At 39.9% G+C, this 25,436-nt stretch overlaps 1 protein-coding gene across 1 annotated transcript in view; it reads right to left on the reverse strand.

The window, feature by feature from the left end:
* LOC134347399 (kinesin-like protein KIF28) overlaps positions 1-25,436 on the reverse strand; it is a 64,464-nt gene that overhangs the window by 13,935 nt on the left and 25,093 nt on the right. Inside the window, exons 7-16 of the mRNA XM_063050072.1 lie at positions 19,952-20,063; positions 17,637-17,704; positions 15,057-15,199; positions 11,197-11,318; positions 10,468-10,558; positions 9,667-9,703; positions 8,877-9,000; positions 7,637-7,784; positions 4,854-4,966; positions 3,632-3,739 (exon numbers count right to left, since the gene is read on the reverse strand). Of these exons, the coding sequence (XP_062906142.1) occupies positions 3,632-3,739; positions 4,854-4,966; positions 7,637-7,784; positions 8,877-9,000; positions 9,667-9,703; positions 10,468-10,558; positions 11,197-11,318; positions 15,057-15,199; positions 17,637-17,704; positions 19,952-20,063 (1,066 nt within the window). The remainder of the gene's footprint in view (positions 1-3,631; positions 3,740-4,853; positions 4,967-7,636; positions 7,785-8,876; positions 9,001-9,666; positions 9,704-10,467; positions 10,559-11,196; positions 11,319-15,056; positions 15,200-17,636; positions 17,705-19,951; positions 20,064-25,436) is intronic.

The raw sequence follows: 25,436 nt of genomic DNA on the forward strand, positions 1-25,436 counted from the left end.
TGTTAAATATACACGATATAGATGATGTTGGCAAAATCACTTCCCCTCATTTCTCAGGCCTGCCACTCCTGAGCAGTGCAACAGCTTGTACGATATTGCCACATCCCTCACATCCTGTCATAATATGGATCTTTCCCACATGTCTCATGTTAAAATGAGGAGAAGACTCAGATTCTATGATTCGTGACTTTGAGGTCATTTTTAAAAATTTAAATTATTTAAGTTTGCATTAATTCAATGATTTATTTTTTATTCATGTCCTTTCAAACATCTGTTTTTTTAAAAAATGTACATAATCATTGCACTATTCATAGCATAGGAAAGACTGCAAATGGTGCCCATCTTTAATTTATCTGAAAATTAGGTGTTAGTCATTCACACTGCTGCCTGCTTGGGGGTGCATTGTATGAGGAATGTGAATGTGAAACACAGACCAAATCTTCTACCAGCATATCTAAATATGTCAGATAACTTATTGCACAATACTTCATGAGGGATACAATTTTAGAAAGTAAGTACCTTTATTTGGTAGTACTGAATTCATTCATCTGGAAAATATATTAGCAGATTAGAAATTAAATTTGTATTAGCATAATGGAGGGTTGCATGATATGGAATTGAATTGACTTTATTTTTTACATCCACGTACACGAGGAGTAAAAATTTTTACGTTACATCTCCGTCTAAATGTGCAATGTGCAATTTATATTAATTTATAATAAATTGTATGTATAGCAGGGCAGCCAATATAACATAGAAATACAATTGTATCAGCGTGACTTAATCAGTCTGATGGCCTGGTGGAAGAAGCTGTCCCAGAGCCTGTTGGTCCTGGCTTTTATGCTGTGGTACAGTGTCCCGGATGACAGCAGCTGGAACAGTTTGTGGTTGGGGTGACTTGGGTCTCCAATGATCCTTCGGGCCTTTTTTAAGCACCTGTCTCTGTAAATGTCCTGAATACTGGGAAGTTCATATCTACAGATGTGCTGGGCTGTCCGCACCACTCTCTGCAGAGTCCTGCGATTGAGGGAAGTACAGCTCCCAGGCAGTGATACAGACAGTCAGGATGCTCTCAATTATGCCCCTGTAGAAAGTCCTTGGGATTTTTTTTTAGATTATGAGAGCACTTAGTCCTCTTTTACTGTCATTTAGAAATGCGTACATGCATTAAGAAATGATACAATGTTCCTCCAGAGTGATATCACAGAAAAACAGGACAAACCAAAGACTGACACTGACAGAACCACATAATTATAACATATAGTTACAGCAGTGCAAAACAAAACCATAACTTGATAAAGAACAGACCATGGGCACGGTAAAAAAAAAGTCTCAAGTCCCGATTGACTCCTGAGTCCCCGATAGCAGGCGGCAAAAGGGAGAAACTCCCTGCCATAAACCTCCAGGCACCAACAACTTGCCAATGCATTAGAAGCACCCGACCACACCCAACATTGAGTCCGTCCATCCGAAAACTTCGAGCCTCCAACCAGCCCCTCCGATACAGCCTCCCAAGCACCATCCTCTGCCGAGCGCCTTCAACCTCGCCCCGGCCACTGAAACAAGCAAATCCGAGGATTCGGGGCCTTCTGCTCCGGAGATTCCGGTTACCACACAGTAGCAACGGCAGCGAAGCGGGCATTTCAGAAGTTTCTCTGGATGTTCCTCCATACTCTCACATCTGTCTCCATCAAATCAGGATTGTGCACGGTACCCTACTTGACAGATTACAGATATCATTCACTGGAGAGGCCACGTGTGCTGCATCGCGCCGCCATCTTCTCCTCCTCCTCTTTGGGGGACTCATGTCAAACTTCTTCAACCGTCTGAGGTGAAAGAAGAACCTTTGTGCTTTTTTCACCACACAGCCGGTATGCACAGACCACGTGAGATCCTTGATGATGTGTATGCCAAGGAACTTAAAGTTGTTCACCCTCTCAACCCCAGATCCATTGATGTCAATAGGGGTTTGCCTGTCTTCATTCCTCTTGTAGTCCACAACAAGCTCTTTTGTTTTTTAGACATTGAAGGAGAGGTTGTTTTCTTGACACAACTGTGTCAGGGTGACGACTTCTTCTCTGTAGGCTGCCTTGTTATTATTTGAGATAAGGCCAATCAATGTAGTGGCGTCAGCAAATTTAATTAGCAGATTGGAGCTGTGGGTGGCGACACAGTCATGGGTATACAGAGAGTAAAGAAGGGGGCTTAGGACACAGCCCTGAGGGGAACCTGTGTTGAGGGTCAGAGGGGCAGAGGTGAGGGAGCCCTCTCTTACCACCTGCTGCCGATCTGACAGGAAGTCCAGGATCCAGCTGCACAATACAGGGTGAAGACCAAGGTCTCTGATCTTCTTGTCGAGCCTGGAGGGAATTATGTGGTTGAGTGCTGAACTGTAATCCAAGAACAGCATTCTCACATAAGCATCCTTCTTCTCGAGATGTGTAAGGACGGTGTGTAGAGCTGTGGCTATTGGATCATCTGGTGATCGGTTGTGTCGGTAAGCGAATTGTAGGGGGTCCAGTTTGGGTGGTAGCAAGCTGCAGATGTAGTCCTCGACCAGCCTCTCGAAGCATTTGCTTATTATTGAGGTGAATGCAACAGGACGCCAGTTGTTCAGACATTTTACCTTGTTCTTTTTAGGGACGGGAACAATGGTGGATGTTTTGAAGCAGGAGGGCACTCTACATTGGGAGAGGGAGAGATTGAAAATGTCTGTAAACACACCTGCCAGTTGTGCCACGTATATCCTGAGTACCCACCCTGGGATGCCGTCCAGTTCCGCATCTTTGCAACTGTCCTTCTGTTGGAAACACCTGTGTACTTCAGCCTCAGAGATGACGAAGGTGCAGGTCGCTTTGGCAGCTCTCCTCGGGGGCTCAGTGTTGGCGACATTGAACCGAGCGTAAAAAAAATTGAGCTCATCTGGGAGAGAGGCAGCAATGTTGGCAGCACCATTGTGCTTCGCTTTGATGTCTGCCATGCTGTGCAGACCTTGCCATAAGCTGCATATGCTGTTTGGTGGAGAGTTGTGTCCGGATCTTGTCCCCATATTGTCGTTTCACTGCCTTGATGACTTTGCGTAGATCATAGCTGCCTTTCTTAAGTTCCTGTTGGTTACTGACTATGTAAGCAATGTCTCGTGTGATAAGTTCCGCTCGCACGGAACTGTTGATCCAGGGTTTCTGGTCTGGATAGACCCTGACCGATTTCTGGACGACAACATCCTCGATACACTTCCAGATGAAGCTCGTTACCTCATCCGTGAACTGTCTGCGCAGTAGTTAGCACAATCCTCAACTCAGGTGCTGTCTCTGTGAGTTTTGAAGACTTATTACTGGCTGTTCCAATTTTCTCCCACATTTCAAAGACATGCTGCCAGGTTAGCTGGCTGATATAAAATACATCTTGGTGGAGGTAATGGAAAAATAATCAAAGTGGAGTAGGAGGCCGTGTAACAAAGAATAAGCTTCAGAGAAACATACAGAAGTTGGCACAATCCTGGTGGGTTTGTTCTTCTGGGACGTGCTACGACTTAATTAGTCAAACTTCTTTGGAGTTGCGATAAGTAAATAAATGGAAATGAAATCCTGTGTGAACAGCAATAAACAATATTGCTACCAATGTGACTCACCTGCTTGTTTATTTTGTTCGTCACCTTTATTGTAATTTCTTTTTCTAACTCTTCACCCTTTGCATCTGTTGATGTCAAATTCTTCACCTGAAGTTCAAAGGTAACAGGCTATGGAAAAAAAAATATGTGCTATTAATTTGCTACTGCATTATTAAAAACAAATATATTTCCCTTAACTTTTCACATACAAGATGTCACCCAGCGTCTTAAGGATTGTTTGTTGCCCCAAGGGTGCAAGCTGGGAAAATTCAGTGTTTCTACAAAAATGTCACTATAATTAACTGCGAGCCAGTCAAGATGGCATTGACTATCTTTCACCCTTCTGGCAATGGGATTTCCCCTGATGGGAAATAATAGAATCAGGTTTTGTTTAATTTTATTTAAGAATACTAGCAGAAAGGTCACCAGGAGATTTCCCCCGCTTTTCTTTGAGTGGTATTTTAAGATATATTAAATTCATTTTGCTTCATGAAGTGCAAAATATTTGTCTGGAGATTCATGCCAAGTCAGAATTGCTTAAACTATTATATACTAGCATTGTAGGAAAATAAAATACAACTGCAATGTTGAAAATATTGAATAAAAGCAGAAAATGCTGTACATACTCATCAGACCAGAAAGAATTTGTGTGAAAGCATTTGACTTCAAAGATCCCTTATTGGAATTGGGAAGGAGAGGTTTTACTCTTCTTTGAAGTTCTGATGAAGGTCTTCAGTCTGATACAATAATTCTGTTCCTCTTTTCACCGATCCTGCCAGAACTTTTGAATTTTTACAGCGTTTTCTTCCTCATATTACCGTTATATTCTGCCTCCAAGATTCATTTCATCGAAGCCAGAAGAAACATATAACAAGCTGATAGGTCTAAATGCCACATGCAGTGCTAATGATCAGGGATTCATTTCTAGGTACTGACCTGAAAGATGGATTAGTGGCCATACCATTTTTGCTTGTGTTCTGTCGGATATGCATCTTAAATTTTCAAGTTGCCGACTCAATAGGTATGGATAGTAATACTGAACTAAGTTCATCACCTAAATTGCACAGACTGGCAATCATTTGTAGGGGAACAAGTATCCTTGTCTCCATTTTATAGTGCAGGCCACATAAACTATGACAGCAATTTTGTATTTTTATGTTGGAAATCGTTGTGTTGAGGCAGGATTAAATTATGGAGACGGGATGTTTTTATTTGACTTCTTCAAGAAAAAGAGCAAATGTACCCTGTTAAGTTCTTCACTTATTTGGTTCACTTGGGCTACCATAGGCATGATAGCAATAAAGTCATGGAAGATACGAGTCAAGTTAGGATTCATATTTTCTTTTTGTTTTCCATCTGCAAATAAAACAAGTATAAGATACAAATTAAATGTCAGCGGTAAAAACAAGTGTTCAATATCTAACTAGATATAAAACGGCAGACATACAGTGGCATGAAAAAGTCTGGGCACTCCTGGTCAAAATTTCTGTTACTGTGAATAGCTTAGCAAGTAAAAGATGAACTGATTTCCAAAAAGCAGAAAGTTAAAGATGCCACATTTCTTTAATATTTTAAGCAAGAAAACTTTTTTATTTCCATCTTTTACAGTTTCAAAATAACAAAAAAGGAAAAGGACCCAAAGCAAAAGTTTGGGCACCCTGCATGGCAGTACTTAGTAACACCCCCTTTGGCAAGTATCAGAGCTTGTAATTGCTTTTTATAGCTCACTAAGAGTCTTTCAATTCTTGATTGGGGGATTTTCGCCCATTCTTCCTTGCAAAAGGCTTCCAGTTCTGTGAGATGCTTGGGCCGTCTTGTATGCACTGCTCTTTTGAGGTCTATCCACAGATTCTCGATGAGGTTTAGGTTGGGGGACTGTGAGGGCCATGGCAAACTATGCAAAAGGTTCAAAGGAACATCTAAACAAGCCTGATGCATTTTGAAACAAGTCCTGTGGACTGATGAAGTTAAAATGGAACTTATTGGTCGAAATGAGCAAAGGTATGTTTGGAGAAAAAAGGGTGCAGAAGAACCCCTCTCCAACTGTTAAGCACGGGGGTGGATCGATCGTGCTTTGGGCTTGTGTTGCAGCCAGTGGCACGGGGAACATTTCACTGGTAGAGGGAAGAATGAATTCTATTAAATACCAGCAAATTCTGGAAGCAAACTTCACACTGTCTGTAAAAAAAGCCAAAGATGAAAAGAGGATGGCTTCTACAACAGGATAATGAACCTAAACACTCCTCAAAATCCACAACGGACTACCTCAAGAGGCACAAGCTGAAGGTTTTGCCATGGCCCTCACAGTCCCCCGACCTAAATATCATCGAGAATCTGTGGAGAGACCTCAAAAGAGCAGTGCATGCAAGATGACCCAAGAATCTCACAGAACTAGAAGCCTTTTGCAAGGAAGAATGGGCAAAAATCCCCCAAACAAGAACTGAAAGACTCTTAGCTAGCTACAAAAAGCAATTACAAGTTGTGATACTTGCAAAAGGGGGCGTTACTAAGTACTGCCATGCAGGGTGCCCAAACTTCTGCTTTGGGCCCTATTCTTTTTTTATTATTTTGAAACTGTAAAAGATAGAAATAAAAAAGTTTTCTTGCTTAAAATATTAAAGAAATGTGTCATCTTTAACTTTATGCCTTTTGGAAATCAGTTCATCTTTTACTCGCTTAGCTATTCACAGTAACAGAAATTTTGACCAGGGGTGCCCAAACTTTTGCATGTTCCTTGTGAGATTATACAGACAGGAACACGGGGGGAAAAGAGCAAGGATAAGTTTAATTGAATTATTTTTAATTAAATGAATAAGCCGGCTGGTGGCGTAGTGGCATCAGCGCCGGACTTCAGAGCGAAGGCTCCCGACTTTGAATCCAGCCGGCTCCCTTGCGCACTTTCCATCCGTGCTCGGTTGAGCGTCGAGCTAGCAACTTGGCCTCGTAAAAATAAGAAAGCCTGCTGAAAAAATGCTGTTTTGATGGTGTCCCGATAACTCCACTCGGAGTTAAGGGCTTTCTTCTTCTTCTTACATGAATGCATTCATTTAAAAAAGAATTTTAGTGTTTTATTTTGTCTTTTCAAAGAAGTTAATAATTTTAAAATTTGTTTTAATGGTTTTAATAGACAATTTTAAATTGTGTGTTAATGCTTCTGAATCTCTGGAACACTCAACAGTGCTCAAGGCTCCTGAGTGCTGACAATAGCTTAAGTTTAGTTGATTCCAGCTGATTCATGGGGAGGGATTTTTTTTGCACAAGGGTCTCAATATTCCCAGTATTTGCAGCAAGCTGCTGGAAGTTGAACTGAAAACGGTGATATTCTCTTTATAATTGTTTGTTAATGGCAGACTCCAAGGAAAAGGAGAGGTCTTTGAGAAGTTGTGGCTTGTACCCACTCATAGCTCTCTCCCCACCCCCAACTTTTCTCCATCTAGCTCTGACAAGCCGGCTCACCTCCGTGAATATATGTTACAGATGAGAAGTCAAGTGCATGTGCCATGGAGCTTTCCAGACGGCTGATATTAGTCTGCTCCGTGATTCATCTGACAAAAGTGAGATGCTGACAGAAAGGGCTGATCAGTAGTGTAAGGGCAATTTTCCCTGGTTGGCAGATTCATGTGTCAGCCATCACTAGTGTTGTCACCTGTAGCCACAGAGCTGTGACGTTGACACTTGTTCTCCTTCAACAATTCAGAGTGGCATCTGCACCAGCACAGCTTTCTCTCAGAGGCCGTAATTTCAGTCTCTTATCTGCAGCTGTCAGAGACTCAGTCCATGGATAAGTGGATGCTAATTGATTTTGAGTGAATCTTAAGTCACAAGTAATAAAAACGAGAAGGAACCAAGATTGTTGAAAGAAACATATACAGGCAGATTGTAAATAACAAAATATTGTCTGTTTCTGTTTTTCCCCAAAATGAATGAGATTTAATCACAAACTTAACTCTGACCCAAAGATTTGGTAAAAAATTTCTACAGAAAAGGTGGATATTAATTCATTATTATATTTATAATGGATCATACCCAATTTCACCTGGCTGAAGCCTTCAGTAGACACCAGTTCAGAAGTAAAAAATTCATAATTGTATTTATGTATTTTATCTCTATCACTTTGTTCATGTGGAAAACCCACATATAGGAAGAAAGAACTGGATCCAATTATAATTCTGTCCTGCCAAAAGAGCAAAAATAAAATGATATGCATGTGATACAAAAGAAAAAAACATTCAACTTATATGATTTTAAGTGCAAAACATAATACATATTTGAAAATTTAAATATCTGAAAACAACTGCATCTGTGTCTTTGCTGGCTGTCAAGCACATTTAATGATTTCTTTTACAGTAACTGAGATCTGCACATGATCATGTAATGTCAACGAAGATTTAAACTATAATTATTAGTGACATTTCTTGAAGAATTATATTTATATTGATCTTGAGCTTTGAATACACCAAGTTGCTAACATTTAGAATCCTTCCATCCACCGTCATCAGAGAAACTTTCTAGCGTGGTGTTGAAGCGTTCAAGTTTATACATGCTAAGTATTCAAGTCACCTGGTTAGCTTAGTGGCCAGCATTCTTGATTTCAAGTCAGAAGCTCGTGAGCTTGGATTCCATGACAGAAGCACCATCTGTGTTTGTTTCTCTAGTAAAGTTGTAAAGGTGTCTTGATATTATAGATGTGGAAAGGATATTTCCTCTTGTGGGAGAATCTGGTATCACAGGGTCACTGATTTAAAATAATGCCAAATTTGAAATACAAATGAACCAAAAGATTTTCTTGCAGAGGACTGAAAGTCTTTGGAGCTTTCTCCAAAACTGAGTCTTTGGAATATTCTTAATTTAGAAATAGATACATTTTTGATAAGAAAAAAGGTGAAAGCCATGAAAGGAGAGCAGGAATGCAGAGTTGAATTTACGGTCAAATCAACAATAATTTTTAATGAATAACGAAGCACCTCTTCCTGCTTTTTATTCACATGTTTGTGTGTGCAAACATATTACAGATGAGGAAATATATGATGTACCCCAAAGAAACAGACATACTATATGTTTAAAAATGCAAACACGCGGAAATCTGCAGATGCTGGAATTTCAAGCAACACACATAGAAGTTGTTGGTGAATGCAGCAGGCCAAGCAGCATCTCTAGGAAGAGTCTCGGCCCGAAACGTTGACTGTGCCTCTTCCGAGAGATGCTGTCCGGCCTGCTGCATTCACCAGCAAATTTTATGTGTGATACTATATGTTTGAATGCTTACCAGATGTTTCAGCTGATGTTTATTGAAAAGGATTCCTCCATTGACTCTAACCCTAGCCTGGCTTATAGGCTCAATTATCACTTTGCGCTCACAAACCGTTATCACTGCATGCCTGTCCAGAATCCTAAGAAGGCAAACGCAGTCAATGTTCAGCACACTTTTTTAATAGCTATTTTCAATAACCTTTACCATTTGGTAGATCAGTTATCAACTTTCCATTCAATTACTTGTCTGTTACCTTTCAGAGGCTTACACTTGAGCCTTATCTTCAGATTTTCCCCCCCTTTCTTCATGGTGTTAAGTCACCCTTTGCTGTGCCTGCACACTCCCATGTATTTTGGTAAAGCAGGTTGGTGATCATGCTCCAAAGCAAGCTTGTTTGGAGAGGACTCTTTGCAATGAAAATAGGCATAATTTTTTGCGCCTTGTAATAATATTATACAGCAGATTTAATAATCAAATTATGAAGAAAAATTACATTGCAAGGCAGGCTTTCTTCTCATCTGCCTGTTTCTCTGTCCATCTGTGATGGCGATCAAGAAGGACCTGCAAGAGCCAGGCAGATGACTCTTTATCCATACAAATGAAATATCCTATAATATAATTAGGATCCTGACTTCAGTCTTGTGTCATGTATATGTAGAAATGTGCTCTGCCCATGTGAACCTTAAAGGGCCTGTTGTTGGCAATGCAGAAATGGCCACATACAGTATTTTATATTTCTGGCACTAAAAATATTCTGCAGGTTATGCCTGGCCCAAATTGCTTGACTTAACCTCCAATCACTCACCTGGAGCTGTCACTGTAAGCCCGGTTAGACAACATTACTGCATGATGGAATACATATTATACATTCAAAAAACATGCAAGCTACCTTGGAGCTTTCACTTGGCATTTGCAACTCATCTGTCAAATGAGACCTATGTGAGAAACTAGTGGCCACCTCTTCACTGATAGAATAGGCAGCCAGTCTATACACTCTGCAAGTAAAAAAATCTAACCATATGAATCCTTCTATAATCTTCTGAACTGCTCTAAGCCTTCCTGTTATAATGTCAAACAAACAGTGGAAGATAATTCAATATATACTTTTTACTTACCCAGGTCCTTTCAAGACAATGTCATGCTCTGAATTAACAGTGCGTCCTACTGCAGATGTGCCTAAAACATTTAAAGAAATTTCTGGTTTCATCATTCTGTAGTTGTAATTATAGAACACTTATTCATATTAGGCTCCTGCTCAGTATACAGAAAGAAATCAGCATATTCATTTGTAAAGAAGAGTTTGCTTTTCATCCAGTGACAGCAGAATTCCTTCTAAATACTAAGTACAGTGTCAGGTTAAAATGGATGCAGTTCTATTTTCTTTGCTTTAACTCTTTGAAGCATGAACCAATCGCAAGTGTTTGAGAATTGTTAAATACTTCAGCAGTCAAATGAAACAGATTTGATCCTTTCAAACTGTAACAAGCTTGTTTTACTGCCACAGCAACAATATAAGTGCATAAGATTAAAACACTTGAAGACTGATTAGTGTTACTCTTGGACCATTAGTTTTAGATAATGGAGTCTTTTTTAAAGCTTCACCTACCATTATGAATAAAGTGTCGAATCACCCCGGACAATTGGGGATCTTCATTAATGTTCAACAAATATGGAAATGCTGCCATCATCATCTCTTCCTGAAAATAAAATTGGTCATTTACAGTTCTATACTCTAATCTTTGCTGTATCAAAAAGCAAATTTAATTGCTGTTAAAATAGAGATCCATTTAAATGAGTATTCATTGATCCAAAACAGTTTTAGTCATAGTTTTATGACCTTTCCACAAAAAGCTCAGTTGTTTTATCAGAATCAGGTTTAATATCACTGGCATATGTCGTGAAATTTGTTAACTTTACTACAGCAGTACAATGAAATACATGATAAATAAATATAGAGAAATAAAGTGAATTACAGCAAGTATATATATTCTACTAAATAATTAAATTAAAATAAGTTTTATAAAATAAAATTTATCTTGGTGTTCACTCTAGGAGAGAAGACTTGAAGTTGTTGAAACTTATTTTGCTTTGAAGCTATAGTAAATCTAAAGAACCTTTAAATAAGTCAATTCTATATCATTTTTCAGTTTAGAAACCCTTACAAATGTGTTCTTATCTGCGTTACAAAAATGAAGTATTGGATGATAACATTATGTTGGAGATGATAGACCATTACCAGTTTGGAATCCCAGTTGTAACAATGCTGTAGTAAACTGACCATGATATTTGATTGCTTTTGTAAAATAGATAGGTTATTAAATATTTGAATTATTACCTTTGTAATAATGCTATATTGCTGTTCCCATTCCTTCCTTGCCTCTTCTAGCTTCTGTTGCCATGATTTCTGTATTTCTTTAACTTGTTGTTCATTTTCTAAAATTCGTTGTTTAAGCATCTCTGGATTGTAGGTAAAGTAACATATGTTCTCAATCAATGGCCCAAAACGCAAATGCAACTTAAGTCAAGTGTTACAATTAATAAACAGTAAATCACAGTAAAGAACTTGGCCTTTAGGCACTGAATGCACACTGACCATAAAGATCACTAGGCCTACTCTAATCTCATCTTTATTCTCCCCAATTTGCCATTCTATCATGCTAACCCTTTGGGATGCAGGAAAAAAAACATGAAGAACAAGCAGTCTCTATGCGAATAGCCCTGGAGAATGTGGTTGAAGCCAGAATCAGAATCGGAGTCAGAATCGGGTATAATATCACTGACAAATATTGCTTCCTAGCAGCAATGCAATGCAAGATATAAAAATTTCCGAAGTTACAATAAATAAATAAGTGAATGTTGTGGAAAGAGGAATAAGAAGCTAACGTTTATGGGTTTGTGGGGAAGAAGCTGTTCCTAAAACGAGTTGTGTTAATAGAATTTTTAGCTGTAACATATGCTCCATCCTCACATATCTTACAATTTACAACAGATTATGAAGCATGAAATCTCGAAAAAACAATTGATCAGGTCAAAGCTCTGCATTGCAGCGCACTCTTACCATTATCTGTTTAGCATTACTGAGGGAGGGGCTGTGGACTATAAAACGGGCAATGCAAAGAAACTCCAAGACCATTCACATTTTCAATGATGGCAAAATCAGTTCATGAGAGCTACATGCTAGACATTTGAAAGAAAATTTCCATCTCAATCCTCATCATCATAAAGGCCAGAGTTTGGTTCACATCATATATATCAACAAGACCACTAGATATAGCAAAGGCTTTACGACCAGGCAAGATCCCAAATCTGAAGAACTGCATTCCAGAACCAGCTACGTCTCAAGCCTTGCTCTTCCAGTACATTTAAAATACTGTCAGGTATCTGACAATATAGAAAATTGTCTAAGTACATCTTACTTACAAAGGACAAGATAAATTTAGTCTAGCTAATTACTTCTCTATCAGAAAGAAGGTGTTGGAAGGCATCATCAACAGCACTGTTATGCAACATTTCATTTCCAATGTCTAGTTTTGGTTTTGCACAGACTAAGTGGGTTCAGACCTAATCACAACCTTCATCCAATCATTAATATCTGAGCAATTTTGGGCCTCATATTTAATGAGAAATACGGTAGCCCTGGAGAGTCTCCAGAGGAGGTTCTCAAGAATAATCACAGAAATAAACGGCCCCATATGAAGGACATTTCATGTCTCTAAGGCTGTACTCAATGGAATTCAGATGGATGAGGGGTTGGGATCTCTTTCTAACCTATTGGATAATGAAAGGCCTGGATAGAATGGTACAGAGAGAGGTTATTTCTATTAGGATGAGAGTCAAGGATATGAGATTACACTCTAAAATAAAAGAATGTTCCTTTAAAACTGAGATGAGGAGGAATTTTTTCACTTAGAAGGTGGTGAATCAGTGGAATTTGTTGCCATAGAGGAATGAGGGTATATTTAAGACAGAGATTGAAAAGTTCTTGATTGGAAAAAGGGTTAAAACATTTACATGGGTTGAAAATCAAACAGCCAGGATTGAATGATGAGAAACTCGATGAGCCAAATGGGCTAACTGTGCTGTGATATCTTATGGTCTTAAAAACATGGGGATAAAAGAGTTGCAATATTAAAAATCAGGTGAAATTATTCTCCATTGACAACAATTTGTGTTAGTGTAGCATCAAACATCAGGGTTAAAGTGAAGTCCACCGACTATATAGAGGAAAACACTTCAGTGGTTGGAGTTATAACTTCTTAAACATTCATTCTCTCCACCACCACCAGATCATGGCCATAGTTCCTCATTCCTTTATGGCAACAATGCATGGCATCTGGAAAATATGCTTAGTTACTTCCCTTGATCCCTCTACCATCAAGCATGAGGACTTCAGGCACAACTAAAAAACACTATAAGCAGAATCTGTTTCAAATCATACACTATTCTGAACGCTCATGGTCTTTAGTCAGAGCTGGGTCAGTATCCTACAACACTCCACCAAGTAGCATTTTGGAAATTACTTCAGCAGAATGAATGCAACAATTCAAGAAGATGACTCACTACAAACTTTTCAAAGGCACTTGAGAGGCGGATGATAAATGCTGGCTTTGCTAACAACAACCCTCTCCTGGAAGTATAGATGCATTGAAGTATCTTAGTTTGTTTGAAAGCTTTGAAATAAATTAGATTGTTAGTAATAACATGTAAACATTACTCAGGAGTGGTAGAACAGGGGTCCCCAAACTTTTTTGCGCGCGGACGGTTTAATATTGACAATATTCTTGCGGACCGGCTGACCCGGCGGGGTGGGGTTGCCAATGGACAAGAGTAGTAGTCAAATGCGTTGCGTTTACACCGATAAAAACTACAATGATCATGAAGCCTTGCGCGGGCACCAGTGCGCATGTGTGTACCTGCCGACTTTTCTCCTGCAAATCGTGTTTGGAGATTCTGTTCGGGGGGGCCGGGTGTTAATCATGACCAGAATATAGGTGATAAGTGGCTAATACACTCAATTTCATTTCTAAAAGGGTTCATCTAACGAATTTAATATTAAACACACAGCGCATATTTTCCTCGTATGAATATAGTGATAAGTCAAGTCAATTATCAGGGGAGGACAGGGGAGCTTGAATTAAGTGCTGAATGAACCCAGTAGAAGTGGTAGAGGCAGGTTCGATATTATCATTTAAAGAAAAATTGGATAGGTATATGGACAGGAAAGGAATGGAGGGTTATGGGCTGAGTGCAGGTTGATGGGACTAAGTGAGAATAGCGTTTGGCACGGACTAGAAGGGCTGAGATGGCCTGTTTCCGTGCTGTAATTGTTATATGGTTATATAAGTAAGTCAATAGCATGGTAACATTTTAAGTAACGATTGGATATTAAACATACAGCACATATTTTCCTCGTATGAACATATAAAATCATTGCAACACACCAATATTGCTGAATCAGTGGGAGCCCTGGGCTTGTTTCCCTGCAACAAGACGGTCCCACCGAGCGGTGAGGGGAGACAGCGATACTCGAAGGGGGTTCCTTGTGTCCAGTCTATTCCACAATTTAGTTTTCATTGCTTTCATTGCAGAAAACTCCGCTTTGCAGCGATATGATGTTGGAAATGGAAGCAAGGTTTTCTGTGCTTTCGTGGCTATCTCAGGATATTCAGCCTTGACTTTGATCCAGAATGCCGGCAGAGATGTTATGTCAAACATACTTTTCAGCCCACCGTCATTTGCAAGCTCGAGGAGTTGATCTCCTTCCCGCGCTGACATGGATGACGCGCGGGTAATGACCTCGCGTGAGTTCAAGCTCAACAGTGCGTGACAGGGAATGAGGAAAGGTGCAGCTGACTCATATCGCCAAATCATATCATTTCCTCGCGGCCCGGTAGCGCATGCTTTGCGGCCCGATGGTTGGGGACCGCAGGTAATATTCCCAAATTAAGTCCTGAATGCTGATGGCATTTAATATTTGAATTACTGGCAAAATATGAGTATAAAACTGAATGAAAAAAATGAAAGAATTTTGGTGCAACAAATGAATAAAGTAACAGTAAAATCATTCTTAATGTCAAAGATGTAACAGCAATTACTTACATTTCTGCCCTTACCATTTCATCCACACATCTACTGATCCCATTTTTAATAAACTAAAATGTTTCCAGTCTTCCAGTAACAAAGTAATAAACCAACCTCGCTCATCATTGTGGCTATCACCAGCCTTCTCCAAATCAATAATTCTTGCTTGCAATCTAGCATTATCTGCTTTCAGATCCATGAAAGGTTGTTCGGCTAGGCGTTCATTAATCACTGCTGTGTTCTGGATACTCTTAGCTCTTTAATGACAAGAAATATGCAAATATTAAGTAAGCCATTTGATGTTTTCTTGTATTATTTTAATGTATAACTTTACATTTTTTCAAAAGGTCAGGTCATTTTGGTGTCCTTATTTAACAGGTAATATTGTCATCTGGAAGGTGGGTGTAGAAAAGGATTCTGCAGCACTCCATGTACTAATCACTTTGGAGGCTCAATATGGAGGATAACATTTATATGTCAGAAACACAGAAAAACTACAGCATAATACAGGGCCTTCTGCCCCCAATGCTGTGCCGAACATGTACTTACTTTAGAAATTACCTAGGGTTACCCATAGCCCTCCATTTTTTTTAAGCTCCATGTACCTATCCAGGAGTCTCTTAAAAGACCCTATCGTATCTGTCTCCACCACCATGACCGGCAGACCATTCCATGCACTCACCACTCTCTGTGTAAAAAAAACCTACCCCTGACATCTCCCCTGTATCTACTTCCAAGCACCTTAAAACTGTACCCTCTTGTGATAGCCATTTCAGCCCTGGGAAAAAGCCTCTGACTATCCACACGATCAATGGCTCTCAATGCCGATGATCTTTGTATTTTTAGTAAGTAATAACTTGTATCAAAATAGAGTTAAATATACTTTGTCATTTCTTTTCATAGATCTCTTTCTCATCAACACTTGTAATTGTTTGCCTTTGCATTTTTCTCCATGGTTTTGTATAATGGGGTAATTTGCAAGCTAATAGGAAACAGGATCCACATGCAACCTGAGCATGACGCTTTCAACGTCCCATCATGGCATACAAGCACGTTATTCCACTTGAGACCATCAGATTAAAGTGGCCATCTTATCTTATGTGAAATTGGTTATGTGAAAAAGAATAAGTGAACACTATTATTTTTCAGCTCACATTCCTTGATATGTGTAGATGATACCGTTTCATTCTGGGGAAAAGTGCAATATGGATTGTTTACTGGGAAAACTCTTCATAACGTTGGAGGTGGGGTCACCTATACAGAAATAATAGTATACAGCATGTGAGTGTGTCTGTAAGACCTACAAGTATTGTGCGGTATGACCTTTGACTGTTGTAGGAGGAACTACAATCTATAAATCATATTTGTTTCATAGCTCTTTCCTTGCTACTTGCCTTTCTGAATAGCAAATCATAAAAAGTTTAAGGATCCTAAAATAACAGGATGAACAATGTAATAATCCCCATAATGGCATCAATCTATTTGCTGAAGACTTTGGTAAATACAATTATAAACGAGAACATAGCTGCTTATAAAACCCGGCATGTGTAGACAAACAAATTACTAATCACTGTCATTGACACAAGAGATTCTGCAAATGCTGACTATCTTGAGCAACACACACAATGCGCTGAAGGAATTCAACTTGCCGGGCAGCATCTTTGGAACTTAGAAAGTCAGACAGGAACTGTGCAATCATTGAACAAGCCGACAATTTACTCCAAGAAGCTGATTACATTTTTTTGACTATGCTGCAACTTTTGATCTTGAATCTCAATCAAGGGCACTCCTCTAAAATTTGCTCAGACCTCTGTAACTATCCATTGTGCAAAGAGACCAAAATTGGATGATATATTTCACACAAAGAAAGGATAGTACTTTTGCACTCATGTTTCATTGTGTCTACTGACTCCAACAGTCATTTTCTAACTCCCAACCCCTCATCCATCTGAATTCCATTGAGCACACAACTCTGTTTACAGTATAGATGTTTAGACGTGCTTTTTCCCAATGCATTAGGCTTCACTTGAGTATAAACCAAACTTTAGCCCATTTTCCTGTATTACCTTTCCAGTACGGGCGAACATAAAAATTAGGGGGAGCGTATTCTGCCCCTAATGGCTGCTTACACTTTAATAAGAACATGGCTGAATTGCAGCTGAATTCCACATTCCTATCACCCTCAGCCACATTTCAATCCCCTGCTTGTTCAATATCTATCAACATCAGCCTCAACAACATTAAAGACTTTTCTGCCTTGCACTTAGGAGATCCAGACTCACAACCATAAGAAAGAAAAAGAACACCATTTCACCTCTGTTTTTAATAGTCAATCATTTAATTATAAACAGTGATCCCTAGAAGAATCTTCTCCACATTGACATTTTCAAGACCCCTCAGGATCGTATGTTCAAAGTTCAATATTTTTCACGTAATCTTCAACCCCACAAAATGCTCTACATTATTTCCTGGCATGTAAATTTCTCCCAGCTTCTTCATCCAGTGGATTGGTATAGATGGTGAAGAGAAAATGCCCTCACACTAACTCACACTGAATCCTATTATGATTAGGTCTCAACAGAACATTTAACCAATGTCTACAATGAAGCTCGGATTTGGAAGGTAATGTGACACAAATGCCATTACATTTGGATTTCATTACCAATTTAGATGTAAAAAAAAGCCCCTCTTTACCTTTCTGCAAACCGTAATGTTGACATTGTCTCATCATAACAGATATCTGTGGGGCTTATTGTTGCAATCTGAAAATAATAATCAGCAAATGATCAGTATAGCAAAGCAAAGGTTTCAATTAAACAATCTGATTTTATGGCATAATTTGAAATATAACAAGGAATGCTTGCAGATATTTTGTAGCAAATAACATGGCCTCTATCTGTGCAATATGTGTCAGCTCTGACTGGACCTAGTCCCCACTTGGATTTTCCTTTCAAGGTTCCCACCCACGTGAACTTGCCTGGACTATTTCTGGAAGCACCTGCATGCTAGCAAGCAGCTTCACAAAAGGGCAGAGGGTATTGTGCACAGGCCCTGCTCCCATCCTAATAGGAGATAATGCTGAGGATGAAGGATTAAAGCCAGGACTATAAATAGAAAAAAAAATTATGAGGCCTCTGATATTTAGAAACATTTAGAAGCTATTAATATAACGTAAATTTAAAAAATTACATTTCAATACAATGATAATAGAACTCTAAGAAAGAATCAGTAGTATTGAAGTAAGACAAAACGTCCATCCTTTCCTCTTAATCTCCAGACCAGGAATCCCTGGTGGTTTGAATGGGTTTTCAAATCTGACACTAGGTCTGACAGGCATGGGACCAACAGCCGGCAGTTTGCACTCACTCTGTCCTAATGGTACAGTATGACTGGTTTTGCACAGGACCAGAATTTTCTTGTCGGGGAGGAGCTAAAGACCAGTGGCTCCCCTCCGGACCACAGGCTTCAGCAGGCAGGATTTGGCCCAGCATGTTTTCAAAGAAGTGTGGAAGGTTTGTCAGTCACTTTTCAAGAAAATTGTAAACACTTAAAGGATAGTAAAACAGAAACCAAATGCATGACTACCAAGAGGAAAGAGAACCATTAAGGCCAGCTATGTGAAATTGAAGCCTATTTAAAATCATTGCCCTTGAAATAACACAGTGTATATAAAATGCAATTATAATTCCTTTCCTTCTATTGTTAATCCATTGATTTTATGAGAATAATGCCAAAATTGCTATAAAATGCACTTGAAATGAAAGCATTACAAGTTCATACCTAATAATCTTTGATACAATTTCAAGGCCATAAGTTTTTGAAATTAAAATTTCAGTTCATTGTCATTGACATGTAGAATAACTGTCCTCCTTCCAGCCTATGATGAATTATCAGACATTTCACTTGCTTCATCATTTACGGAAATATGCTGGAAGCATATCATTTGCACCTATCTTGCACTTTTCAACATTCCCTTTCTTTCTTGTAATTAGTGCTTCATCCTGTGGTACAGTTTTCCAGAAGCTACTAATCCTCTGGTATTATCACACGTAGCATTCTTAATAAGTAAATCTAAAGAACCAGACCAAATCCTTGGCGTTCTCCTGTTTTCCCTCAGTACTTTTAGGAGGTGGGATGCTGGAAAACACTGTAATGTTTAGATAAATATTAATTACATCTTCATTCATATTCTCAAATGAGTTTTCATAGTAGATGTTTGGGGAATTCCTGCAGAACTTCAGGAGCCAGTTGCTTTAAAGTTATGGGAGACCAACAGTCAGAATATAATTGATGTGCATAATTGTTCTTTCCAATTCCAAAGCCAAACATGCTAGCTTTATGTAGACACTAACTTTAGTTTCATAAGCAAAGCTGGGAACCCAAGTTCTTTTCCAATCCATAATCTAGGGAACAGAGCAGAAAGCGAGTGTTTCTCAATTCTACTGCAACACAGAACTGACAATAGACTTGAACTTGATCTAAACGAGGTTGGAGCCCAGTGCATTAAAAGTCAGTCAGTTGCTGGTGAGCCTTCAGTAGCTCATCGAAATCTTTTTGGTGACCTGCATTGCATCTTTTTCAGATTTGCAAACTTGCAGAATCTAGACATGATGCAACGACCAATGTGTCTTACTTTACAAGTACTTGAGTTTGAGAATGTGACTTTCTCGCTTGCTCCATAGATAGATTCTGAATAGACAAAAGATGCATAAAGCACTAGAACATTTTGTAAATGAGATATGCATGCAAATGGATAGATACTTTAATCTATCACATTTATCATTAGGTGAGAAGTTGATAGAAGTTTTTCTTTAATGGATAGACAGCAGCAGTTAGGTTGCTGAGATGTGTTTGTCACTCAGAGAGGATGAAAATTTGCCTATTTGAGCCAGGTATATTCTTATTCATGCAGTTACAGATAAATATTCTTGAAATAGTTTAAATTCATTTCTGCCATTTCTCAGTTGTTAAAAATTAATGGGTACTGGTAAATATCATGAAAAACTCACCATAAACGTCTTGCTGTTCCCTCCCAGGGCTGAGCTGAGTATTCTGGTAAGCACCGAGTTCCGATAGGGGATGTACTGAACTCTCTTGCCCACAGCCTTGTCCGATAAGGAACTGTATAATGTTTGCAGTTTTTCATTTTAACGATGGGTACATCAGAATCAGAATCACTTTATCGACGGTATGTGAAACATACCAGAATTGATTATGGTTCAGTGCCAAGCATAAAACACAGGATAATACCGTAACAGGCAACACAAGAGCAACCAGCAATCTACAAGACAGTAGTCCAAACAGGCAGAAGTAATCAACAATTAGCAGAACAGTTATATGTCCAATAATCAAACGTAAATAAACGTGAATATGTGAGCAGACTCAGTAATTATCATTAGAACAAGAAAAGCGGGAAATGCCATTTACAGATGTTGTGCAGGGACAGTCAGGGTATAATACCTGAGAAAGTTTTGTTGAGAAGCTGGATAGCTACAGGAAAGATGCTCTGGAGAACTCGTTCAGTCCTGGTGGTGATGGGGTGATGGACTCCCTGATAGCAATTTGGTGAATAGGTGACTGCAAGGGTGGGAGGAGTCAGCAGTAATTTTTTTTTCAGTAATTTTTTTCCAGAACTTTTCTTCGCTTTAGCAATGAAAAGGTCTTTTAATGTCAGTACCTGGCAGTCATTTGTCTTTTCTGCTGAGTGGACCACTCGCTGGAGTTGGAGAGGGAGGAGGTGGCAGGAACCGAATGGTGAATGGTCACAACACTCTCGATAATAGCTGAGTAAAAATTCACCAGGATACCCCCTGAGATGCTAAGCTTCCTAAGTTGAAGTAGGAGGTACAACCTCAGAATCAGAAACAGGTTTATTATCACCAGCATGTGTCATGAAATTTGTTAACTTAGCAGCAGCAGTTCAATGCAATACATAATATAGAAGAAGAAGGAAAAAAAATTACAGTATACATATATTAAATGGATTAAAAATCGTGCAAAAAGCAGAAATAATATATATTTAAAAAGTGAGGTAGAGTTGATGGGTTCAATGTCCATTTAGGAATCAGATGGCAGAGGGGAAGAAGCTATTCCTGAATCGCTGTGTGTGTGCCTTCAGGCTCCTGTACCTCCTACCTGATGGTAACAGTGAGAAAAGAGCATGCCCTGGGTGCTGGAGGTCCTTAATAATGGATGCTGCCTTTCTGAGACATCACTCCCTGGAGATGTCCTGGGTACTTTGTAGGCTAGTACCCAAGATGGAGCTGACTAGATTTACAACCTTCTGCAGCTTCTTTCGGTCCTGTGCAATAGTCCTCCCATACCAGACAGTGATGCAGCCTCTCAGAATGCTCTCCATGGTACATCAACAGAAGTTTTTGAGTGTATTCGGTGTCATACCAAATCTCTTCAAAATCCTAATGAAGTAGTATTGGGGCCAGGTTAGGTCCTCAGAGATCTTGACCCCCAGGAACTTGAAGCGCTCCACTTATGTTCCTTCTATGAGGATTGGTATGTGTTCCTTCGTCTTACCCTTCCTGAAGCCCACAAAATCAGCTCTTTCGTCTTACTGACATTGAATGCAAGTTTGTTGCTGCGACACCACTCCATTAGCTGGCATATCTCACTCCTGTACACCCTCTCGGCTCCATCTGAGATTCTACCAACAGTGGTTGTATCATCAGCAAATTTATAGATGGTATTTGAGCTATGCCTAGCCACACAGTCATGGGTATATAGAGAGTAGAGCAGTGGGCTAAGCACACACCCCTGAGGTGCGCCAGTGTTGATCGTCTGCGAGGAGAAGATTATTATCACCAATCCACACAGATTGTGGTCTCCCGGTTAGGAAGTCGAGGATCCAATTGCAGAGGGAGGTACAGAGGCCCAGGTTCAGTAACTTCTCAGTTAGGACTATGGGAATGATGGTGTTAAATGCTCAGCTGTAGTCGATGAACAGCATCCTGACATAGGTGTTTGTATTGTCCAGGTGGTCCAAGGCCATGTGAAGAGCCATTAAGATTGCATCTGCCATTGACCTATTGTGGCAATAGGCAAACTACAGTGGGTCCAGGTCGTGCTGAGGCAGGAGCTCATCTAGTCATGACCAACCTCTCAAAGCATTTCATCACTGTAGATGTGAGTGCTACTGGGAAATAGTCATTAATGCAGCTCACATTATTCTTCTTAGGCACTGGTATAATTGTTGCTTTTTTGAAGCAAGTGGGAACTTCTTCCCTTAGCAGTGAAAGGTTGAAAATGTCCTTCAATACTCCCGCCAGTTGGTTGGCACAAGTTTTCAGAGCCTTACCAGACTTTCCTAGTGATGAGCGTACTGTACTTGTTCCACTTCAATGTCTTGGTAATGTTAGTCCCCAGATATTTGAATAACTTGACCACAGACACAGCCTGACCATTAATTTCCAAGGGGAGGGGGTAGTGGAAAGCAAAATTTGTTTCCAATGTCTTGATAGCATTAAGCTCCAAGTTGTTACAAGCACACCATGCTGCAAGGCAGTCTACCTCTCTTTGAAAGCAGGTCACATCATTATTAGAGATGAGACCAACTACAGTCGTGTCACCCATGAACTTCAGGATTTTTATGGATTTGTCTGAGGAGGTACAGTCATTTGTATAAAGTAAGAAGAGGAGGCGTGAAAGAGCACAACCCTGGAGAGAGCCTGTGATTATAAACATTCAATCAGACTGGCAGGAGTCCAGCCATACATACTGCTCCCTTCCTGTCAGGAAGTACATAATCCACTGACAGATACTGTAGTGTACAGCTGGCTGGGTTAGATTGCTCTGGAGCAACTCTGGAACAATAGTGTCAAAGGTGGAGCTAAATCCACAAACAAGATCCTCACATAGATGTTGGGGGAAGTCCTAATGCTGTAGAATGCAATGAAGGCACAAGTTAACTGCATCCTCAAATGACCGATTTCATAGTTCAAAGGGCAAAATAACTTTATTATCAAAGTACATGCATATCACCATACACAACCCTGAGATTCATTTCCTTGTACTCAATAAATTTATAATAGAATAATAAACAAAATAGAATCAACTCATATGTAAAAGACACAAACTCTGCAAATACAAAATGAAAGAAATAGTAATAATAATAATAATAACTAAATAAGCAATAAGAACGTGATGAAGAGTCCTTGAAAGTGAGTCCATAAGTTATAACACACATAAAAAATGCCGGTGAACACATCAGGCCAGGCTGCATCTATAGGAAGAGGTACAGTCAACGTTTCGAGGGCCGAGACCTTTCGTCAGGACACATAAGTTGTAAGAACATTTCAACGATGGGACAAGTGAAGTTATCCCCTTCGGTTCAAAAGCTTGATAGTCGAGGGGTAATAACTGTTCCTGAACCGGGTGGTGTGAGTTCTGAGGCCTGGTGTGAGTATCTTCTTCCTGATGGCAGCATTGAGAAGAAAGCATAAGTTGGGTGGTGGAGGGTTCCTGATGATGGATGCTGCTTTCTTGCGAAAACACTCCATCGAGATGTGCTCAATGTGGGAAGGGCTTTACCCATGATGGATTAGGACTTGTTCATTACTTTTCGTAGGAAGTTCCGTTCCAGTGCTTTGGAGTTTCCACACCAGACTGTGATGCAACCAGTCAATATACTCTCCACCACACATCTGTGGAAGTTTATCGGAGTTTTAGATGTCATGCAAATCTTTGCAAACTCCTTCAGAAATAGAGGAGCAGCCATGTTTCCTTTGTAATTGCTTTTATGTGCTGGGCCCAGGACAGGTCCCCTGAAATAATAACACTGAAGAATTTAAAGTTGCTGACCCTCTCCACCTCTGATCCTTTGATGAAGACTGGCTCATAAAGTTCCAGTTTCCTCCACCTTAAGTCAATTATCAGCTCCTTCGTCTTGTTGACATTGAGTGAGAGGTTGTTGTTGTGGCAGCACTCAGCCAGATTTTCATTCTCCCTCCTATGTGCTGATTCATCACCAACGTTGGTTTGGCCTATGACAGTGGTGTCATTAGCAAACTTGAAAATTGCACTGCAGTCGTAAGTGTAAAGCAAGTAGAGCAGGGAGCTAAGCACACTGCCTCGTGGTGCACCTGTGCTGAGATTGTAGAGGAGATGTGGTTGTCAATCCGAACTGACGAGGGTCTGCAAGTGAGGAAATCAAAGATCCAATTGCACAAGGAGGTATTGAGTCCAAGGTCTTGAAGCTTATTGATTAGTTTTGCGGCAATGATGGTTTCAATGAAGATCGTCCTGATATATGCCTCTTTGCTGTCCACATGTTCCAAGGTTGAATGAAGAGTCAATGAGAGGGCATCTGCTCTGGACCTGTTGTGCTAGTAGGCAAATTGAAGTGGATTCTAGTTGCTTCTCAGTCAGGAGTTGATGTTTCATCACCAACCTCTCAAAACACTTCATCACTGTAGGAGTAAGTGCTACTGGACAATTGTCGTTGAGGCAGGTTACCATGTTCTTGTTAGGCACTGGTATAAGTGAAGCTTACTTGAAGCAGTTGGGTACCTCATACTACTGAAGCAAGAGGGTAAAGATCTCAGTGAACACTCCAACCATTTGATCAGCATAGGTCTTTAGTACTTGGCCAGGTACTCTGTTTGGACTGGATGCTTTTCGTGGATTCACACCCCTAAAGGATGCTCGACTGTCAGCGTCAGAGACTGTAATCACAGGATCATTGGGACTGTAGGAGTTCGTAATGGTTCCTCCATGTTTTGATGGTCTAAGCGAGCATAGAAGGCATTGAGCTTGTCTGGAAGTGAAGCCCTGTTATCAGCTATGTCACCTGATTTTACTCTATAATAGGTGATAGCATTCAAACCCTGCCACAACTGTCGAGCATCCTTTGTTGATTCAAGTTTAGTCCGAAATTGCCACTTTGCCCATGAGACGGCTTTCCAGAGATTGTACCTCAATCTTTTGTAACTTCTTGGTCACCAGATTTGAACTCCTTTCATCTGGCCCTCATCAGGTTGTGGATCTCATGATTTATCCAGGGTTTCTGGTTGGGGAAGATTGAATGATTTTGTGGGGACACACCCATCTACAACTGTTTTTATAAAGTTCGATAAGCAAACTGTAGCAGGTCAAGGCAGGCCAACATCAAATGCTCAATGGTTTTCATTTCTACCAAAGTCAGAGCGACTGGCCTATAATAATTTAGTCCAGTGATCATGTCTTTCTTGGGAACTGGAACAATTATAGCAACTTTAAAGCAATCCAGAACCCTACATAATTGCAGGGGAGGTGTTAAGTATCTTAGTAAAGGCAAATGCTAGCTGCACAGTGTCTTAGAGTACTAGGTTGGACACCATCAGGGCCTGCAGCTATCCTGCTGTTCTGTTTTCCAAATCGTTTGTGAATGTCTTCTTGCTCCACAGATTGTACAGGGTAGGATGGGGGGGGGGTGCTGAAGAAAGTGAGTAGGGCTGGGGTGAAGGGGTCATGGTGACATTGGAGTGCTTCTGAAAAGGATGGAGT

The sequence above is a fragment of the Mobula hypostoma genome, chromosome 1 (assembly GCF_963921235.1).
Source record: "Mobula hypostoma chromosome 1, sMobHyp1.1, whole genome shotgun sequence".
NCBI lineage: Eukaryota > Metazoa > Chordata > Chondrichthyes > Myliobatiformes > Myliobatidae > Mobula > Mobula hypostoma.